Below are 21,900 nucleotides of genomic sequence, written 5' to 3' on the forward strand. Positions count from 1 at the left end.
CAGATTTGAATTCAGTGCTTGCTTTCCCTTGAAGTGGAAATCTTACTTGTTTAAAAATAATAATAGAAATGCTTTTCATATTATAATAAACTATATTAAATGCGTTTAATTCATACTTTTTTCGTAGGATACTATTTATTTATTAGACAAATGTCTTTTTGCTGTTGTTGTTATGTGTGTGTGCGTGTGTGTGTGTGTGTGTGTGTGTGTGTGTGTGTGTGTGTGTGCGTGCGTGCGCATTTCTCCACAAAAATAATATGTGTTGAACATATTAGTGTCGATGAATGGTACATTTTTTTAATACTATAGACATATTGGATTGCCGCTGATTTACCCAAGACAAATGAGTGCTGAAACTGAAGCAGCTCAAACCAGGACATGAGCCTACACCATGGTATAAGAGTTTTTGTATGAATTATGGCTCGTTTAAAAGGAAACTACCAACACATGTAAATACAGTACCAAGCATCGCTCTGCAATCCTCTATTAAAAGGGTTAGATTACATGTATGCTGTTTAACGTTTAATTCTTTGTAAAAAAAAATATTTAGGCAGGCATAATTAATCACACAGTCAATTGAAAATAAAGCTATTTTATTGTCAAAGCATTCAACATGATTAGATAAACTATCAAATAGTAAATTTCAGCAATTTCAAAGGAAAAACACTGAATCTATTTCTCACAGACACAAAATATTACACTTTGTATTCAAACAAAACAAGTATTTACATTGTTTGGAATAGACTGCATCTTATACCAATAACTATAATTTACATGCACTCTTTAATACACTTCAACATCATGTCCCCAATGTTTAGTATCCTTATGCATATATACATGTCATTGAATAACTCTCAATGAAATGATCTGCATTTAAATTGATTTATATATTTATTATACATTAATATATAAAAAATCCAAGGTACACTTAAATTATTATTGTCCGCTTTTTTCAAATAAGTACTTCATATAATAAATATATTTTAGAGTTTTTAAGCCAAAATGCATCTTCATACACAAAACATGACATTTGAAGAAAACATACTATTTAAACGGTAATGTCTTTTGAAAATGAGAGCAAAACGGGTTGGCATTAATCCTCCAGATTTACCTTATTCCCTTTTGATAAAAAAAGCAAGAAAAAAGAAAGAGATGAGAAAGGAAAGAAAGAAAAACAAATAAATCCTCAAAAATTCAGTTGTGAGAGGTCATGTGCCGGGAAAGGTGGTGCCGCTCCCTGAAAGTCTCATTACAGATTGGACACTTTAACTTTTCTTCTCTCCTTCTTTTAATAAGAGGTTCCATGGCATACTCCTTTTTGTGGTGCGAGCGCATGTGGTAGACCAGGTCAGAGGTCATGCGGAAGGAAGCGTTGCATTTGGCACACCAGTTCTGGGCAGGCAGACAAAGTGAAGTAAATGAAGGGGGCAGAAGCGTGAGAGCAGAGGGCATTTGCAGCTGGATGGGGCCTGAGGTCTTGGGCCAGAAGGCTGTGGTGTATAGAAAAGGGTTCTGTTTTGCAATGCCACCCGGCACAGGACAGTTGCTGCCTAGTTCTGAGCCTTGGAGCTTTGCGGCGAGGTGGTCTGCCTGGTAGAGTCTATTGGAAGAGACAGTGTCGCCCACTGCCGGATGGCAGTCTACTGCTGGAAGAAGTTTGGGTGCCATGACAAGAGGTGATAGCTGTGAGAAGGTGCGAGACGGCTGGCTAAAGGCACTCTTTCTCTCCGAGCCTCCACCACCCTGCTGGGGCACTGAAGTGAAAGCGCTTCCAATTGACGAGGTCTCCATTCGGGACTGTGGGGGCTGAGTCTCACTGAGAACCTGTCTGATGTTGAGGTGCTTTTCAGCCGGGTTGCTGCAGGGTCGGCCAGCCTCCTTGTTCTCCGAGTTGGAGCTGGAGTTTTTACCGCTGTGCTTCAAGCTCTGAGGTGACTTCTTGACCTCTGTGAAGGCGCTCCTTTTGGTTTCCGTCGACTCTGAAACAGAGGGTGAGAAAACCCGCCTGCTCTCATCCAGACCGTACGCTCCACGGTACTGCTGTGCCGAGTTGGCCAACTCCTCTTTGGACTTGGGAGGCTGAGATAATCCACTGTTCCTGCTGTCCTCCATGTCAGAGAACTTGCGCTTTCCAGAGCTCTCGCTCAGGATCTCGGCCTCTTTGTCGCTCGGTGGTCTGGTTCTGTTATTCTCCAAATCCCTGGCTAGATTATGGAAGTCTGTGGATGGCTTTCCTTCCTGTGGATTGGAGAAGCCATCAGATCGGCCAAGTTTGGGACTGGACCTGGCAGGAGGTAGACTAGCCTGGTCACTGGCATCAGTGGCCTCCTCCTCTGGGCTGGCCATGCTTTGTAGTCTCTTAGTACAGCGGAATCTTAGATGAGCCAAAAAGGGAAATTCAAACTGGAAACGCTGGCTACAGTCTGGGCACAAAAAGGGCGATGTTCCTGCAACACATAATTGGTGGGGGGGGGGGGGGGGGGGTATAAGAAGAAGAGACATTTTAGAAAAAAATGTCCTTCAACAGGTACATAATGATATTATAATGCGTAATTTTATTAAAAGATAATTCAAAACAATTCTGTCAAATATTACTTTACATATAAAAATAACGCACTGTACAACTTTTTTCATATGTATAAATTGTTTAAAAATCTTTGATAAATCAATATTATGCAAACACCTCAAACTATATTTACTGAGTATTTAAGCACAAACAACTTCTATTTTTGATCATGTGTTGATCTTTAAAGTTTACCTTTGCTTTTGCCTTGATTTCTGCCTGAGCTCAGGAGCAGCAGCTCAATGAGATCCTTGCCATACCACACCAGCAGCTCTTCATCTTTCTCTATTCTCCTCAGTGACCTGAAGAAAAGCTGGCTGTTCTTCACATAGGCCTCTAGGTTCTGTTCATCTCTGTCTCTCGCCGACTGAACCAGCCTCAGCCACATCAGGCCTTCTGAGGAATTGTTGGCAGCTGACGTGTCCACCTGTATCCAGCACCAGTAAAGCAGTCAGAATATCTACTTCAAACATTTAACTGAATACTTAGAGTCATCAGCAACTAAGTATCAGTAATTAATTTCAAAGAATAAAAATTCCTCTACCACATTTAAACATTTGTGTATTAATGGGGGAAATAATAATAATAATAATAATAAATACTGCAGTTAGCCAACCTAGGCCTATACGTTTGAAATAAACACACATTTCAAACTTGAAAAATAAAAAAATAAAGCTTGACCATACCCTGAAGATGTAAGGCGCCGTGCGTTTGTCTGTGGACTTGAGAGCGATAAAGGCGATGCTGTCATACAGTGACGTGTGACTCAGAACACATGGGCCAAAAATGGCATTTTCCGGGATGTCACAGGTGGTGTACACGCTGGTAAATATATCCGTTAAACACTGCTGCATCGCTTTCGCGTCGCCATCCCAGCCCAGTCTCTGCGAAAACGATTCCTCCATCATTTGCTGTAAAATAATAATAAATAATAATATCACACAATCACTATTTCTCCATTATAAAAAGTATGTAATTATTTTTCATATTTTCTCAGTTCTGATTTGGAGTTCTAAGTGAATCTACTGCACAAACCATTTAATACAATCTCCATGTGCGGAGTCTTTTTTAAGCTATTTCTATTCGATTGATAAAATAGGCCTATTGTTTACATGTTATATTAGTAGCCTATTATTATTTTTGATACTGTATGCCATTTAAGGTATAATCTATGTTATAAAATGTAAACATATAGAATTTAATGTTTTTATTAATTCTGTAAACAAGGAGAAGAGTAATCGAAGAAGAGAAGGTCATTTCTTACAACGCATTAATTCGATTTCAAAGCGTGACTGTGACGGTATTACATTAGTAACTCTCAATGTGTATTTTCTGATTTATCTTCCACTTGTCAGAAATATTTTTACATGCTTTTGACAGCGGAAAAAAATCTGGCCTTATGAGATCGAATGGATTCAATAGCACTGTCAAAGTCGCTGATTTCACGTCAGCTAACCTTTAGCTCCATTCTACAAGAAGTAACGTATTTCTCCTTATTACCATAATCCACCACTTTCATTCTGAGTCTTTAATTAAGGCAGCACCCGGAGTTAAATATGTTTTCTTCTCCAAACCCCTAATGCACATTTACACATGAGCTGAATCTCTTAGCCATTTTGTTGCTCCTGAATTGGAGTTTTCTCGTGTAACTTGTTAAACACAAGAACGTTTTTAGTAGCATTTAAAAACAGTGGGAAAATATTTAATATCTGTTCCATATTGCTCGTTTTTTTTTTTTTTTTTTTAATAGTTTTATTATAGTTTTAACAGACAATAACAGTGGTATAGTTTGGACATATTGCTGGGATTTCACTCGATCACACAGCTTTTTGATGAGGTCAAAAATAAAAATAGCTACTGTGAAAATTATTTCTAACGACAAGACTGGAGGGAAATGTTGTTACTGCAGATAGTTTTATATTTAGGTAAAACGCAGCCCGAGTTGTTTTCAATTTCGCAAAAGACGTTTATTAAAAACATAGGCTATTAAATTTACAAATAAGTTTACAGTTTTTCAACAGGCTGCGGTAGGAAGCAGAGCGGTTTTTTATTTTTTATTTTAGGCTACTTCTTATTTATTGCTCAAATAAAGTAGGCTATGAGACACTGACGCGAATAATACAAAATAGGCTGAGATTGAAAATATGAAGAAAAAAATAATAATCTGCAAAGCTATTAAATAATGAGGATTCTAGGCTATTTCAGATGGACATGTCCGGCTCTCAATTGTAGGCTATTATCAAGACACAAATGCTTTAAGTTCCCTTGGTGTGAATTTTGCCCTTAATCCTTTCATGGTCCTCTCCTTTTGTAGCTGTGAGGTCGCAGTCTCACTCCTGAGAATCACACAAAGGACCCAAATGAATATGCATTTCAACTAAATACTATAATAGACCCATAGTGCGAACTACGGGGGAGCTAGGGGGAGCTCGGCTCCCCTTAATAAGACATGGGCTCCCCTGAAAACGAGAAATCTGAAATTTTGGGGGGTCTCAAAAATACTGACAATGTGAATATTTTTAAGTGCAATTTCAGTTTTGTAATGTGATTATGATGGCAAAAATATTATTCATTCATGCATGACGGCGATTAAAACCTAATTAACTTCAATAAAGATTACAGAAATCACAGCATCATGGTGTGGGGGCGCTGCGCTGCAAATTCCACATGTTAGTATGTCATAGATTCGTAGAAAAAAATAAACGTTGGTGGCCATTTATCGTGCGCAAAGTCCTTCCATTATGCAGTTATAGCATCATAGCTAGGGCAAAAAGAAAACAAGGTAGTTCAATTAATTTTGGTTTTATTAAGAAATAACGCACGACTGATTCACCTGCTGCAAGCACTGGTAAACCTCAAGCCAAGCCCACTGTGAAAACGCATGAAGCTGAAGAAAAGTAATCTCTGGGATCCTAACCCCTCTTGCTTTCTTACTTCGAGTCCTCTCTCGCGTTAAACTGGAACAGCCAGCAGTGGAGAGACTGGAAGAGCCAATATACATGGCTGTGTGTTAAGGATGGAAGCTTGGGGTGCATCACTTTGTAACGCGTTGTGTCAGGAGGAGGAAAAAATATGGATAGCTCACAAAGTTATTAGGCCAGACAAAACTCACGGAGGCGATTGACATTTAACAACGACTCGCGTTTTATTTCTCCAATCGAACTCGGGCAATTGTCTGTCCCATGTTCCACCGTCCACAGCGTAACCAAAACAAAACAAACAAGATTAAAACACAATTATTTCCAAACGGAGATTACCCGCATACATGGGCGATTCGAGTCGCGCTTGTATACATTATCATACAGAGAGCATACCGTTTTACAGGGAGCGCGCAGCTCTTAAAGGGGCCACATTTTTTCCACTCGTTACAACTTGTAAGGACGCAAAAAACCTTCTTCTGTCTGAAAAGGTACCTGGCACGCACTTGTCTGAGGAGTGGATTAATGATTAATGCTCAGAACCAGTCGCGAAAAATTATATATAAATACAGGGACAGCATTGCACACAAGATGGCCATTGAAGTGGCATTGACTAAGCAAAAGGCGATTCTGCCAAATAAAGTAATTGAGGTGAATTCTAGATTAATGGAGGAGACCGCAACATCATTCAAGGCTGTCATCCTGACCTATCAATTTGTGTCGATAAAGTATAATAGTGCATATTGTAGCTGTTATGTATCTTTGTAAGTCATTATAAGTCCTTTTTTGAGGCACTCGTGTCGATAATGTATAATAGTGCATACACTTGTAGCTGTTGTAAGTCCTTATTTGAGGCATGCGCATGTGCACGACCTCTACCCCAACCCCCCCCCCCCCCCCCCCCCCCCCAAAAAAAAGAAAGAAAAAAAAAAAGAAGTGGGCTCCCCCAAATGACACGGTATAGTTCGAACACTGAATAGACCCATGAATAAATGCGCATTTCTAAAATAGAGGAGACGAACCCGTTGACCTCCTGCTTCAGGCTAAACTTTATTGCGCTTTTTTAAAATCGGAGGTCTTGTTGTAATTCCAATTTTAAGACTTTATGATGTGTAGCCAGTTTCCTCATTCAGTGACTCGTCTACCATCTGCGATCTTTGCATGGTTGCGAGGATGCTGTTTGGGCACTCCATAGCCCCATGTTGTCTATTACTAGCCTCCGGCTGATTTTATAGTAAAACTGTCATTACTCACCATGGTACTAGGATAAAATAATCCACAAAATGTCACAATTGCCGTCAGTATATCTTCATTCAGCGGCTCCGATGAAGTCCGTGCATTCAGTACATTTCCCCGTCTGTTGAAAGTGACAGTGTAGCCGACCGTCTTATGATTCGCGAGCGCAGAGAGGCGTGCAGATGGGGCCGACACACTGGCTGAGTGGCACCCACATACACACTTTTTGTTTGCAGCACATAATCTGCCCAATGAGGCGTGACACGCTTCGTCTCCTCCCTTTAACTCCTCGGTCGCCGACAGCTAGCTATAGATGCAAAGTGTCTATGCTGAAACACTGTAAAGTGCACTGCAGTCACTAAAACAGATACATATTGGCAACATATTTCATTATTCGGTAATATATTTATATATAAAAAAAATAATAATTTCAAATAATTTTAGTGTTGTAATAATATTCAAAATATGCTTATGCTATATTTTTGATTGTATTCTGCACAGTGTTGTTACATTTATGGTCAAAAACTGCATGTTGTGTGGTTGCAGACCTTTACTGTAAAAAAAAAAAAAAACCTGGGGAGATGTTGCATGCAGTATATTTATCAGTTCATAACTAAATATGTCATAATATCAGCCTATGTGGGCTATCTTTTTGTCACTGTTAGCCTTTATGTACGGATAATAACATAGGTGATATGGCACAATGGAAGATCACAAGGTGACTTCTACTGTGACCAATAATAAAAGAAGACAGAGCCAGTATAACTCACACAAACACCATAAGGGGAACACACGTGACACCTGAGAAGTAAACATCAACTAAACCACATACAATGCAACAAAATAAAATAAAATCCAAACAAATGTGATGGTTTGCACAGAGAATTTAGGGAATGCCCTTCCAATTTATAAGGCTGAAAAAAGTGTGTTAATATAAAAATACATTTCACATTGATAATTATAATTGTCTCCATATATTTTACAGCAAAATAGAACACAAATGTATTTTACAGTAAAATTACATTTACTGTCTTTTAAAATACATTAAAATTCATTATTGTGTTTTAAAACATAAGGTAACTAACCAATTAAAATATTTTTTCTTTTAAAATAACTTTTTAAAGAAGGTTAATTGTGGAAATAATTGTGTTCTTGACTGCTTTTGAAACCTGTATATTTTATTAACGTGTAATTAAATAAATGAACAACAAAACAAATCTCTCCACGTGACACTGAACTAGGCTACTACTGTTCATTAAGTAGGTTATTCTAGGCTATGTCCCACAGCTTCATTCAAATCACTGACGATTCCTGTCTTCGCTTGGATAACATGATGTCGTTGCATTATAATTATCATTAGCTAGTTTTTCTCTCAGAGCAGGTTTGCCAACTGACAATTAGCAAACTGCTCTGTTGATAGCCTACTTCTCGGCATCTGGGGCGCTCTTTCGCTTTGCTGCAGCCTGAGATGCAGCTCGTGAGCGCGGAGGCTTGTCGCACGTGCACACCTGCTGTGGCGCTCCATCTCTGGAGGAGAGAGGCACTAAAGCCTGCGTGCTTAACCTGACCTCACTCAGCACGACTGGATTGTGATGTCTGCATTAACATCTGTGGGAGACAGCCGTGAGTATTCAGCCAGCCAAGTGCACACACAGAGCTTCCTTCAACATATTGCGCCGGTACGCTATACAGACCTGATGTTTTAACCGATATGGCGAAATGTTTTAAATGTCAATCAGTCTGAAGATTTGATAAACTACACAAATCAATAGATTTCTCTGTGGGGTCTGTTGGGTAGGATCACAGGGGCACGGAGGTACTTAGTTATTCTGAATGTCAGTCAACTCATTACCTGGGTCGAGATAATCAATAAACTGTCATAATAGATAAGAGAGATTTAGACTACTTTCTGCTGACGTATTCATCTTTCTTGTGGCTCGTAACCTCTTATCAGAAGATAAATGTTGTGTTGCTGCCATATAAAGACCCTTTTGGAGGTTTTTGCAAAATAAATGAAAATTGTAAAGGTAATGAAGTGCAATTATTAATAATGTCATTAGTAAATAAAATCTTTTAGTTTTTAAATGGGTTAGGGGAAGGTAAGCTAGTCAGGTGCATGAAAGAATCAAGATAAAATATACAATTATTATAGTCTACTGTAAGATTTGGGCTATGGTTCCTTGAGCACAAGAGGGTGATTGTGGTTACTTTAGTGCAAAGGTAAAATGACATCAAGTTTTTTTTTTATAGAAAAAAAAAATACAAAAAATAATATATATATAAAATAAAAAATAGAAACTGAAATAAATGTAGTGCAAAAACAGTTTCTTCTTCAGCAATGCTTCTTGTTGTCTTGTTGAGGACAACATCAACATCCTCTTCTGTTGTACATGGCAAGGCATTAAAGACAGTCTGTATAATGTACTTTAAATCATTTCAATGCATTTAATGAATCAGTATTAGCACTGAACACAGTTTTTTTAACTAAATAGGTCCCTCTGGTTTTCAGGGCCATCAACTAGACAGATATTTAGCAAAATATCAACGACTGTTATCTTCTATCACAAGTATTATATTCAAATAATATACAATAATATGTAATTCAGAGTGATTTTATACATTTAATTTAGCTTTTTTTTAAGAGAGGACTAAATTGAAAATGTTCTGGTTACACCAGAATTACAAAATAGTAACTCAAATATCAATAGTGCATTAGATGTAACTAATTCAGATATTCTTTAAGCTGTGAACAAAGTATTTTTTTAAGATGTCTTTTTATATGTTTTGCATTAATGATAAAACATTAAATGCAATTTACATTATGCACTTCAAATGACCATAATTGTACCTTTCCAATACAGTAATCTGAATGCTGAGCATGATGAGGACTGTTTTTCCTATACAGTGTTCTGAAAACTTGCTCAATCAGTAGCCATCTGCTTAGCTCATGGACTGCAGGTTTATGGCTGTCAGAGGCTGTTCAGCGGACAAAATTAACCCCCCACCCCCCATTTATTGCCCTAAAACATATAGCCCCTTTTAATAGCAGCACTTTATGGGGCAAACTGACTTCTCAGTGTAAAGTACAGTGCAGATTTCTCTGTGGCATCCTCATACAGAGGCTAATTGTAGTACTTTGATGTTAGCTCAACATGACCTTGATGTTAAATAAGATTATTTTATTTTTTTTCTGACACATTCTTTATTTTTTTATTATTAAAAAGGATTAAGATATTCTTTTGTATTAAAAGTCTGTCTGGTTGTAAGAAAATAATCCTGTGTTTAAGAAGGAGAAAGGAGAAATTGTGATCTTGAACTGTAAGCTTCTCAGGGATTAAGAACAACTCTATTCTGGACATTCAGACACGCTGTGTGCTAACCTAGAATGATATGATTTTATTTCCAACTGATAGAAAGAGAAACATGAAGGTGTTCCAAACAGATGCAAGTCAGAGTATAATTAAAATGAACAAGGGTCTGTTTTTTATTTAGCAATTCAGCTGTTGGGCTGCTTTTCTTGCAGAAGATTAAGGATGACAACATGTATGGCATGTCATGATAACAATAGGGATCGTCTGATGGAGGAACAAGGCTCATATTTATCAATGTTTTGATTAATGTTTACATCTGCTGTGGCATTGTCATATTGGCAAGAGAACACAGATTTAAACTGTTTTACAATATAAGCTCAGTCCTGAATGTTTATTTCTACAGCAGTCACAGTCAACGTGCATTTTATGCATTTAGGTTATCAAAAGTTATGCAAAAATTATTCAAGCTAAATGGCTGTGTAAATTAAATGTCATAGAAAAAAAGAAAGAAAGAAAGAAAGAAAAGAAAGGGCAGTGCACTGAGCATTCTGAAGACTTAACATGGTCTTTCCAATGGAGGGCAGAAGAGGAAAAGGAAGGAGTCTTAACCCTGTAAAGAGGAAGACAACACAGCGGTTTTGTTATGCGAGTGTGTAGAGCAGAGGGAAACATGCAGAAAGAGGGAGTCTTTCTCATAATCATGCACACACAGGTGCTTTTGCAGTGCTGACAAAAGACTCACAGGTAGAATCCCAAACCCATCCCATTTAATGTCTTTCTAAATGACCAAATGCAAAGACCAAATATTCATATGAACTCTCAGAGCTGCACTTGCATAAAATGGTTCTTTTAAAAGGGTACAAAATGGTAAAAGGAATAATTAATAATGAGCCACTTTTATATCGGATCCAGTGATTATACAAACGGAGGAAACCGCCAAAAATATTCTGTTATGGCATATGGCACTTCAGCTGCCATATGTGCCAGTTTTCACTAAAATTGGCACCACGGCACATGATGGTCAGTTGTGACTGCCAAAAACACAGCGAGGGCTGTGCAGAGAGAGCGAGAGGAAGAGGGGGGAAGCTTCATTGCCTCAGACAAGTGCACTGATGTCCTTCTGCAACTCCCACAGCACAGTCAAGAGCGGGTAAGCGAGTGCTGGAGGAGAGAAGATTTGGGCAAGGGGAGAATTTTGATGCTAGATATTCATCTTTCACTCACCCTCACTTTCCTTGGACAATGTTTAGACCTTTCAGCCTTTGTGTTCATTCAGCTTTGCTGGAAAACTTTACTTTGTTATTCAAAGTGTGATATTTATTATAGTATAACACCTCACTCTTTTTTGCTTTTTTTCACCTTCACAATTTTTGCAATTGTAGTTATTAGGGATTCACTGATATTTAAATATTATCTGATATTGACAAGGCAATGTTTATTTTTATGGCCGATTACTGATAAATGGCAGACATTATATTTTTTTAAACTATTTTGTCAAAATTGAAAATAAAACAGAAAACTTAAATGCGAGAAGTGAATTTATGCATAACAACATTTATATTGCACAGTATAATAAATGTATATTTATTTTGAGATCTTCTGAAGATTACATTTAACTGTTATTAAAATCATTTACGTTTTTAAATATTAAGTGACTTGAGTGACTTAAACTGATGATAAAGGAAAATAAATATAAAGAAATGTACATATGGGAAATGAGCATGCACAATCAAACATTAATTTTTGGCCACAAGATATTGGGTATTGACTGATAATTGGAATCATTTTCATATAAATATTGGTAATATTTTTTTTCTTCTTTTTTTTGCAAATAGGCTTTACTTTTTTAGTGTGTGTTTGTTTTTGAGAAAAAAGTTAAAGATCAAGTTCATTTCCTAAAGACCCTCTAAATGTATTGGTGCCCACGCTGAAATCCTCTGCACTGTGGCCCTTGTTCAAGCCTCTATCTCTCCACTCCAGAAATCTGAAGATTTGGACATTCTGTTTGTAATTGATGATACCTGTTCATAGTGCAAGACGACGAGTCCAGCTCTGGCTCTGACTGCAGGCCCAGTCGTCCAGGCTTCAGATCCTCCCTCGCAGCCAAGCTGCCAGACTAGCTCAGGGTTCACGGCTGAGCTGAGCCACCATGGCAAGTTTTAATGTTCCAGGTTTTGGGCGGCTCCAGGGCATATGCTCACCCTCCCTTCGCTAAGAGAAAAGCTCACGTCTGGCAGTGAAGGACTGGGCCTGGCCCCAGCAGTCCTTCAGTCTCTTACACAGGCCTTTCACATGCCATTCCATCCACGGACAGGATCACAGAGTTATATGTTATATTAGTGGTGTCAAACTCAGGGCCGGAGCCCTGCAGAGTTTAGATTCAACCCTAATTAAACACAACTGCTCCAAACTATGGAATGCGTGTTCGGGTTGGAATAAAACACTCCAGGGCTCCAGCCTTCCAGGAGTTGAGCTTGACAGCCCTGTTTTATAGTACATCATGTACTATAAGTCTTGACTGTAATTTGTTATTTCACATGCTCTTGAAATTTGATATTGTTTATTGCATATTGTACAACAGTTAATTCTGGTCTTGACTGGCTAAGGTCTGTGTTCCAAGATGCAGTCCAACAGCACTAGGATTTCCAAAGAGTAACATCCACTCACCTATGTGAAGGTCCATCCTATCATCCACCCATTCATCATAGCAAATTTATGTATGGTTCTGTTGTTTTAGTCTTATTTTAAATTTAATTTGGGTACCTTCCCTTGTGCCTTTTTCAGGCCTCATTGTGAAGATGTTTATTTGAATATGCATTTTGAAAGTAATTTATTTCTCTGATGTCAAAGCTGAATTATCAGCAACCATTACAGTGTCACATGATTCTACAGAACCATTATTATTTTTGTGGAATTTTTTGTTCATCCTTTCCATGCAACCCTGAAAAAAAAATATATATATATTCTCGATTAATACAAAGTCTGTAGTCTGTAATACAACATTGATAATAATAAGAGCCATTATTAATAATTGAGCAGGAATATTCATTGATAACATGTGAGCTCCGAGTCCACATTAGAGTGATTTCTGAAGGATCATTGCTTTTGAAATATCAACTTAGGAGTCTCTCTCTCTCTCTCTCTCTCTCTCTCTCTCTCTCCCTCTCTCCCTCTTTCTGATTTTAGCCTGAAGGGAAAGCTTTAAAAATGAAACACAGTCCTGCCACACTCCTCGAGCTGTAACTGACTGCAGTGTTTGTCAGTGATTGGTCCTGAGCTTGATCAAAGTTCTACTGAAGCGTGGCTTCCAAACCACTGTCCACGAGAGAGCGGAAGAGAGTGTGGCGCTTTATATTAGGTTAATTTGCACTGAGGCTGTGCAGCTCAATGTCGAGCTAAATATTGCAGAGATTGGCCTCAGCTTACTGGTATTATAAGTGTTCACATTCAATCTTGTTTAGGTGCTCTGAAACCCATATCCATGCTGTCTATTAGTGTCATTTAGAGTAATATAATGGAGGGTTAGTGACAGACACGTGGTCTAAGTGGGCAGACAAAAAGATGGGAGATAATCAGAAAAAGGTTGTTCAATATCTGTGTAGTTTATCTGTGCTTGCTTGCTATGTTTTTTTTTTTGTTTGTTTGTTTTTTTTGTAAAACCACTATAAAGCAATTACATTCTGGCTTGTTGTTCTTCTTATATGTATACATAAACATTAAATATACATGCAGATATATATATGAATTTGGGATTTTACTTAGTTGTAAGATATATTCATCAAAATTATAAATTATAAAATTATAAAAATATATCAGTCTGTGTGTAATGAATGAATGTAATATACAAGTTTCACTTTTTGAATGGAATTAGTGAAATAAATCAACTTTTTGATGATATTCTAATTATATGACCAGCACCTGTATATATGTGTGTGTGTGTGTGTGTGTGTGTGTTCTTCTTGATATACAGGTTTTTATAGTATTTTATAGTAAACTGCATAAGTAGTTTGATGCTTAAAGAAAGCAGTTGTTTCAAAGTGCATTTCTCTCTCATCCTCATGTTTCTACTAAAAAAGGTGAAGAGGTGAAGATAAGACTCAAAAGTATTTTTTTAGTAAGCCAATACACAAAAAAAAAAACAGAATTATTTGGTGTATGTAGGCCCCATCCCTAGATTGAATCTGAAGTCATAGATTCCAACTATTCCCGCTGAAGACGAAGGCAGGGACGAGGCCTACCCCCTTCATGGATGGGGCCAACCTAGTGGTGGTTTCGGGGATGGAGGGAAATGACACATCAGTATCTGCAAACACAATGAAGGGTGAGTAGAGGGTGACAATTGGCTAGATATAATTGTAATATGTGACGTGGCATTAAGTCTTCCTAGTAGATCATGCTCTGATGCATTTCAACATGCACATTTGGCAAGGCAACAATTGTGTGTCACTGATGCCTAGATTGTTTGTGCATACAAATATTTCCAGTATCTCGTTGGTATCTCAAAAAAGGAAAAACTAAAAGGTGTGCATGTCCATCTGTCTTAAAATGTGCTGCGCTGGATGTCAGTCCAGACTCCTTATAGCAGGATGTGCCAGAACAGTGACCGTTACAGCTGCGACTGCCTCTCACTTGTTTTGGCCATTTGTGTTCTGCTTTGGCTGAAATGACTGATATAATCATCTGCGATGTGCACTGACATATGGTAGGCCAGAAGGTACAAAGGGAATTCACTATACAATTGCCAGTAGCTATTGAGTTTACTATTGATAGGCCGGCGGTGCATCTGTATACACCAGGGTTCCTTAAATCTTGCCCTGGAGATCCAATGCGCTGCAGAGTTTAGCTCTTTAACCCTGATTAAAATCACCTGCCTGTGATTATCTAATGATCCCAAAGACATTGATTGGCAATAACTTTTCAGGAAATATCTGTTTTAGGCTTACAATCAGAGTTAGGTGCTTCTTGTTAATCAGCTATAATTTCCCATTGATTTTAGGAATAAATTATGGGTAAGGTTAGGTTTAGGGGCAGGCAGGGATGGGGTTAAGTTTATATTTTTGGACAATGTTGATCCAGGATCATCAAAAGATGTCGATCCAGGAACATGTCTTACTTGGCAAAAACATGGCGACCTTGGTTAAACCCCCCCCCCCCCCCCCCATACCAACCCCTTTAGGTAAATGTGTATTATGTAAAACTTATCATGCAAATGAAACGTTAAAATTGTTTACTCATGAAATTCACAAACTTAATAGTGGCGATTGGCTAATCAGAACCCGGTTCTGTAAACAATCTGTTCATAATTTTTCAACTTTTGAAGTCTTTTAAAAAGAAGACAACAGAAAATGTATGATTTTTCCTTGATTATAATTTAAAGAAATTCCCCAACATTATGTTATTGTAGGTTATTTGTGACAGTTTATTAGACGATTGTAGAGCTGACATTATCAAGTCCCCAACTTTGCAAAAACCAAACAAAAACACGTCTTGAGAGTCCAAAAGCATTCACTGCGCGATGAAGCCTGTTAGAATGTTCTTATAATTCAAGCAATGAAAAAAAAATACCCATGTATGTGTTCTTACGTTTTTATATTCATTGCACATTAAGCAATGTATTTTTCTGAATATTAATTTTATACAACAGTGTTATATAGCTTAATTTATTTTTTAAGTAAGGTTTCCTGTCGCCGAAGTTTCCTGGGGTCGACAGCTTATAAAAATGTAGTACTGGGGCTTTAGCTGTTTGCTGTACACCTTGACACACAGCAGCTTTTAGACATTTATAGCATAAACCAAAACAATGCAAATCTTCAGAGAGTCGAGTTTAAATGAAGATAAAGAAACCCTTTGTCAAGGTTCTGGCATGCCAGCTTTGACTGTGTTGTCTCTGTTTAATGTTTCTTTGTTTGTCTTGTGCCTGAACTCATTGCTTTGTCTTTTTTTGTGTCTGCCATGTGTTCCTTTGGTCCCAAATCCTTGTTTCCCTTGGTCACATTCTTGTTTCTGCTCACCTGGCCCTTGTCTTTTTCCTTGCTTTATTTATATATATATATGTTTCCTCTAGAGTTTGCTGTTTTTTTGTGACTTTTTCTAGTCCTATATATATATATATATTTTAAATCTCTTGCTTATTTTGGTTCCCTGTCTGCTGATCTTGACACTCTTTGCTGTAATTTGACTGTAGGGTCCAACATACACTACAAAAAAGTACCTTCTCAAACATGTCATAAAGTTAGATGTGACTTTCAGAAAGTCTCCACTAATCAGAAGTGACACTGGCTGTTATAATCTCTGTTATGCGCTCTTGAGAAGGATGAGGTGGAAAAAAATAACAAATGCAGAGCGTGATTGTGCAGGCGGATTGGAACAACGCTGGGCCAATGAAAATGGCAGCTGTCAAGGCAAGCTGACAGAGAAAGGAAATCCGCGCAGGCCCTTGCTGTCTGAAGACTTTGTCACATTGCGGTAGAAACCTCAAGGAGTTCAGAGGAAATACGTGGTGGCAAGCTTGTCATATTTATTAAGGAGATATTTTGCCAACATGTGAACTCATGTGTGACCACTTTAGTAATTGCATTTAAAGGAGGAATTTATTTTCCAATTTGTAATACTGGATCATGTTTCAGTATTTTTATATTAAGAATTTGTGTGTGTGATTTATATATTATTGTTTAGATCCTTTAAAGAACTGACGAATAAACAGAGTTGAATTAATGACAAGAGTATCTCACATAATATTATGTGCACTGTGCCAAAGAAGCTAGATAGTTTTATTATTTGAGCTGATAACAAAGAACAGCACTTCGCTGTACGTATATGCCCACAAATGAGGATTGAAGAAAATAACTGTTAACACAACTGGTTGCAAAGACATGCATCACTATACATTTCCGGATGTGGAAAAGTGCTTGAGGCAAATGTAATTGGAGCATGTAAGTGAACAGTTAAATGGCTGTTTGTTTTGTATTATGTCAGCTTGTCAGTCATGAACTAGTTTCTTTGCAACTGTATTTCACCAAAGGGATTTTTCTATATATTGCAATCATTTACTTGTGAATAATATATGTTTTTATAGACATGTTTTATAACGTCCTTCAAATGACTTCAGTGTGACTGGAGCTGTGTTATTAATCTGATTGATTGGGCATTCGCACCCACTTAAGAATATAACATATTTAATCGTGCATGCTATATATTTTCAAGTGCCCTGTGAGTGAAAATAATGAAGTAAAGTAAATACTTCAAATGACTTGCATTTTTATTATTATTATTATTTTTACAATATTCATGTTTAATGCTGTTGTTTATCTAGTGCCTAAACCTTTATTTTATTATTTTAAAAAGCATGCAAACCAATAGCCTTGAAAAGACTAAGTAAAGTGAAAGAGGAATAGTATGTTGTACTGACAAATGCTTAGTTAGTATAGTTTACATATATGTAAACTATACTAACTAAGCATTTGTCAGTATATATACTACAGTTCTAGTAACTAAAAAAGAACTGTAGGGGTACTTTTCATTTCATTTAGGTTTACTCATATAGCTACTCACTGACTCCCAGAGTGCATTGCAGCAGAATAAATTATGCAGTTTTTTTTTTTTTGCCAATTTTATTTTGTGAAAATTTGGGCGGTGTTAAGCAAATCTTCCCACATCGTGATGTAAACGTGTTTAAATGGGGCATTTTAGGAGGGAGTGGATGAGTCTTAACTTTTATAAAGAATATCTCTTTGTGTTTGAGACTTTATTCATCACAACTTTAGGGATATTATCTATTCACAAACAGCTTGTAACACTTCAAAGAGAAAGGAAAACTAGAAACTGCATCATATGCCCCCTTTAAAATGTAATTTATGAGAAATTATTTAATTTAGTTCTGTGATTAAATTTCTACAGCTTTGATGTTTTGAATGTGAAAAGATTCTTGTGGGGGAAATGGGGGGCAAGCTCTTCTTTTTGCTCTCTTTTCCAGCATAAGCATTGAGATGTGGAGTGGAGCCAGGGGACTTTTACAAGAAAAAGGACTTAAGGAAGGCCAGCAAAACCAGTGGAGCCAGGAGACTTCCAGAAGAAAAAGGACTTCTTCAGAACCAGAAATCGAGAGATTTCCAAACCCACAAGATCCAAAACTCCAAGCTTAAAAGATCTAGAAACTCTGAAACCCACCATGGTATGGAGGAACCTGATGGAATGGCACAGACTTGAACATAAGCCCCTTTCACACTGCACGTCGGACATGGCAAATTGCCGGAACATTGCCGGGTCGCCTTCTGTGTGAAAGCAAACACGTCCCGGGATTGATTCTGGGACGGATCCGGCACAGGGTGTGCCCTGCCCACTCAGGTTGCGAGCTCACTCTACCAGAAGTGTTGCATCCTCCTGGGTGCTGGTTCGTGGCACCTTGCTGTCAAATATTTAGAGCTGAGGGCTGGGTGAACCCCAGTACGTTTGCTAGTTTCTATAGCTTTCGTGTGGAGCCGGTATCCTCCTGTGTTCTCACCTCAAACGGATAGAGATAGACTAAGGGCGCTTTCACACTTGGTTCGCTTGCCTGGTCCAAACCCGAGTTCGATTGCTCCATGCTCCCCCTGCCCCCCCTGGACTGTGTTCATATTATAATATTTTAGTCCAAACCGCGGTTCACTTGCGTCATCAAGCCAACAGCTGTTTAACCCGTTGCTTGGTAACAGCGGTGCGGGTGAATGCCGCAAATGCATAACATTACTCTCTGCACTTTTATGTATTCATGTTTTTTAACTGTTCGTTTTGTTTACAAAGCTATGGTACATAATGGCACTTGTGTCTGTCTTATGAATGTACTGCAAATGCTCTAAAGAACGCTGAAGGCAAACAGAAATGAGATGTACAGCTCTCTGCTTGCAGCGCGTCAGTCCCACTTATCAGGAAAGTGAGTGAAACACACACACAAACACACATCTACATCAAATAGTTTGAAAGCACCCTAAGAGGCCCCAGTTTAGGGTCAGTTTGCTAAAACTGCTTTAGAGTGTCCATACATTAGACCATGTCGAGCTCCTCCATCCCCTCGGCAGCCAGACATGAGGCTGACATGACCCCTAGAATATCTCTTTGGATTTGAGACTATAGTCTTTGCAACATTACAGATCTTCTTTATGCACCAAGAGCTTGTAACACTCCAAAGAGAAAGGAAAAGGTGAAATTGCATCATATGACCCCTTTAATATGCCTTTATTATTCTACAGAAACTTCCACTTTTGGTATGGCAGAATGTCTTAAAATGTATTTCTTTTTCTAACATTTAAACTTAGACCACATTATTAGATTACCTTTTGAATTTATGAATACATATATATGACAGCTTAATTGTTTTTCTTTTAAGCTTTTTTTCTGTAATTATTTCAAGACCACATGTTCTATTTTTTGTTACTTGTGTTCCCTTCTTTATCAATATTAAAAGTTATTATGAAATAATTTAATTTATTCAAATTCAATTTATTTTTCAGCACATAGTCAGAGTCACAGAAAAATAATGAAAATGCATGATATAAGGAAATTATGTTTTAATGTGAAAGAAAAAAAAACAGTAGAGTAACACAGCACTGTAATACCAGTGACACAATGAATCACCAGTGACATAAGACCTGATAATCTGATCTTGTTACCATAAGGTAGTTACCACACCAATGCAATGACAATTTTTATGAAAAAAACATTGCTGTAAGGTATCAAACCATATGTTGTCAATCATATGGAATACTCACTAAATCACTAAATCACATTTGTTTTTTGTTTTTTTTATTCCCTAACAATAAATGGGTCAAAGCATTGATGTCAAATAAATCTTCATATGAAATCATGAGTTAAATGAGAACATTTCTAATAAATGAAAAGAAACTTAATGAAAAGATAAGTGGACTTAACTTAGTGTTGTGCAGGTGAGCGTCGTATATACAGTATGTATATATACAGTACAGACCAAATGTTTGGACACACCTTCTCATTCAAAGAGTTTTCTTTATTTTCATGACTATTAAAATTGTAGAGTCACACCGAAGGCATCAAGGTCTATTTGACCAAGAAGGAGAGTGATGGGGTGCTGCACATAGTGCGAACTACGGGGGAGCTAGGGGGAGCTCGGCTCCCCTTAATAAGACATGGGCTCCCCTGAAAACGAGAAATCTGAAATTTTGGGGGGTCTCAAAAAATACTGACAATGTGGATATTTTTAAGTGCAATTTCAGTTTTGTAAATGTGATTATGATGGCAAAATATTATTCATTCATGCATGACGGCGATTAAAACCTAATTAACTTCAATTAAGATTACAGAAGGTGTGGGGGCGCTGCGCTGCAAATTCCACATGTTAGTATGTCATAGATTCGTAGAAACAAAATAAACGTTGGAGGCCATTTATCGTGCGCAAAGTCCTTCCATTATGCAGTTATAGCATCATAGCTAGGGCAAAAAGAAAACAAGCTAGTTCAATTAATTTTGGTTTTATTAAGAAATTGTGTAGTGATGACGCACGACTGATTCACCTGCTGCAAGCACTGGTAAACCTCAAGCCAAGCCCACTGTGAAAACGCATGAAGCTGAAGAAAAGTAATCTCTGGGATCCTAACCCCTCTTGCTTCGAGTCCTCTCTCGCGTTAAACTGGAACAGCCAGCAGTGGAGAGACTGGAAGAGCCAATATACATGGCTGTGTGTTAAGGATGAAGCTTGGGGTGCATCACTTTGTAACGCGTTGTGTCAGGAGGGGGAAAAAATATGAGTAGCTCACAAAGTTATTAGGCCAGACAAAACTCACGGAGGAGATTGACATTTAACAACGACTCGCGTTTTATTTCTCCAATCGAACTCGGGCAATTGTCTGTCCCATGTTCCACCGTCCACAGCGTAACCAAAACAAAACAAACAAGATTAAAACAAAATGATTTCCAAACAGAGATTACCCGCATACATGGGGGATTCGAGTCGCGCTTGTATACATTATCATACAGAGTGCATACCGTTTTACAGGGAGCGCGCAGCTCTTAAAGGGACCACATTTTTTCCCACTCGTCAACTTGTAAGGGCGCAAAAAACCTTCTTCTGTCTGACAAGGTACCTGGCACGCACTTGTCTGAGGAGTGGATTAATGATTAATGCTCAGAACCAGTCGCGAAAAATTATATATAAATACAGGGACAGCATTGCACACAAGATGGCCATTGAAGTGGCATTAACTAAGCAAAAGGCGATTCTGCCAAATAAAGTAATTGAGGTCTAAATTAATGGAGGAGACCGCAACATCATTCAAGGCTGTCTTCCTGACCTATCAATTTGTGTCGATAAAGTATAATAGTGCATATTGTAGCTGTTATGTAGCTTTGTAAGTCATTATAAGTCCTTTTTTGAGGCACTCGTGTCGGTAATGTATAATAGTGCATACACTTGTAGCTGTTGTAAGTCCTTATTTGAGGCATGCGCATGTGGACGAACTCTACGCCCCCCCCCCACCCCATACCCCCCCAAAAAAAAGTGGGCTCCCCCAAAGGACACGGTATAGTTCGAACACTGGTGCTGCACCAGATGACCTGGCCTCCACAGTCACCGGACCTGAACCCAATCCAGATGGTTTAGGGGTGAGCTGGACCGCAGACAGAAGGAAAAAGGGCCAACAAGTGCTAAGCATCTCTCGGGGAACTCCTTCAAGACTGTTGGAAGACCATTTCAGGTGACTACCTCTTGAAGCTCATCAAGAGAATGCCAAGAGTGTGCAAAGCAGCAATCAAAGCAAAAGGAGGCGACTTTGAAGAACCTAGAATATGACATATTTTCAGTTGTTTCACACTTTTCTTGTTATGTATAATTCCATATATAATTCCACATGTGTTAATTCATAGTTTT

At 38.1% G+C, this 21,900-nt stretch overlaps 1 protein-coding gene across 2 annotated transcripts; it reads right to left on the minus strand.

The window, feature by feature from the left end:
• Positions 1-576: 576 nt before the first annotated feature.
• Positions 577-6,933, minus strand: LOC128003092 (PR domain zinc finger protein 8-like). 2 transcript variants are annotated; one of them, XM_052592496.1, is made up of 4 exons: positions 6,736-6,933; positions 3,250-3,474; positions 2,759-2,990; positions 577-2,447 (listed from the first exon to the last, which is right to left on the minus strand). In XM_052592496.1, the coding sequence occupies exons 1-4, from the start codon at positions 6,736-6,738 to the stop codon at positions 1,195-1,197; spliced, it is 1,713 nt and encodes a 570-aa protein (XP_052448456.1). In that variant the 5' UTR covers positions 6,739-6,933; the 3' UTR covers positions 577-1,194. The 2 variants fall into 2 exon arrangements, with proteins under 2 accessions (XP_052448456.1, XP_052448457.1); XM_052592497.1 differs by having other exon boundaries at positions 3,250-4,899.
• Positions 6,934-21,900: the final 14,967 nt, after the last annotated feature.

Source organism: Carassius gibelio, chromosome A5 (genome assembly GCF_023724105.1).
Source record: "Carassius gibelio isolate Cgi1373 ecotype wild population from Czech Republic chromosome A5, carGib1.2-hapl.c, whole genome shotgun sequence".
NCBI classification, from domain to species: Eukaryota; Metazoa; Chordata; class Actinopteri; order Cypriniformes; family Cyprinidae; genus Carassius; species Carassius gibelio.

What these genes read in the sequence shown, in the direction of transcription:
- LOC128003092 (XM_052592496.1), bottom strand. An exon ending in CGGCGCCTTACATCTTCAGG is followed by an intron (nt 2,991 to 3,249) that starts GTATGGTCAAGC and finishes TGCTGGATACAG; the next exon opens with GTGGACACGTCAGCTGCCAA. An exon ending in AAATCAAGGCAAAAGCAAAG is followed by an intron (nt 2,448 to 2,758) that starts GTAAACTTTAAA and finishes TATGTGTTGCAG; the next exon opens with GAACATCGCCCTTTTTGTGC.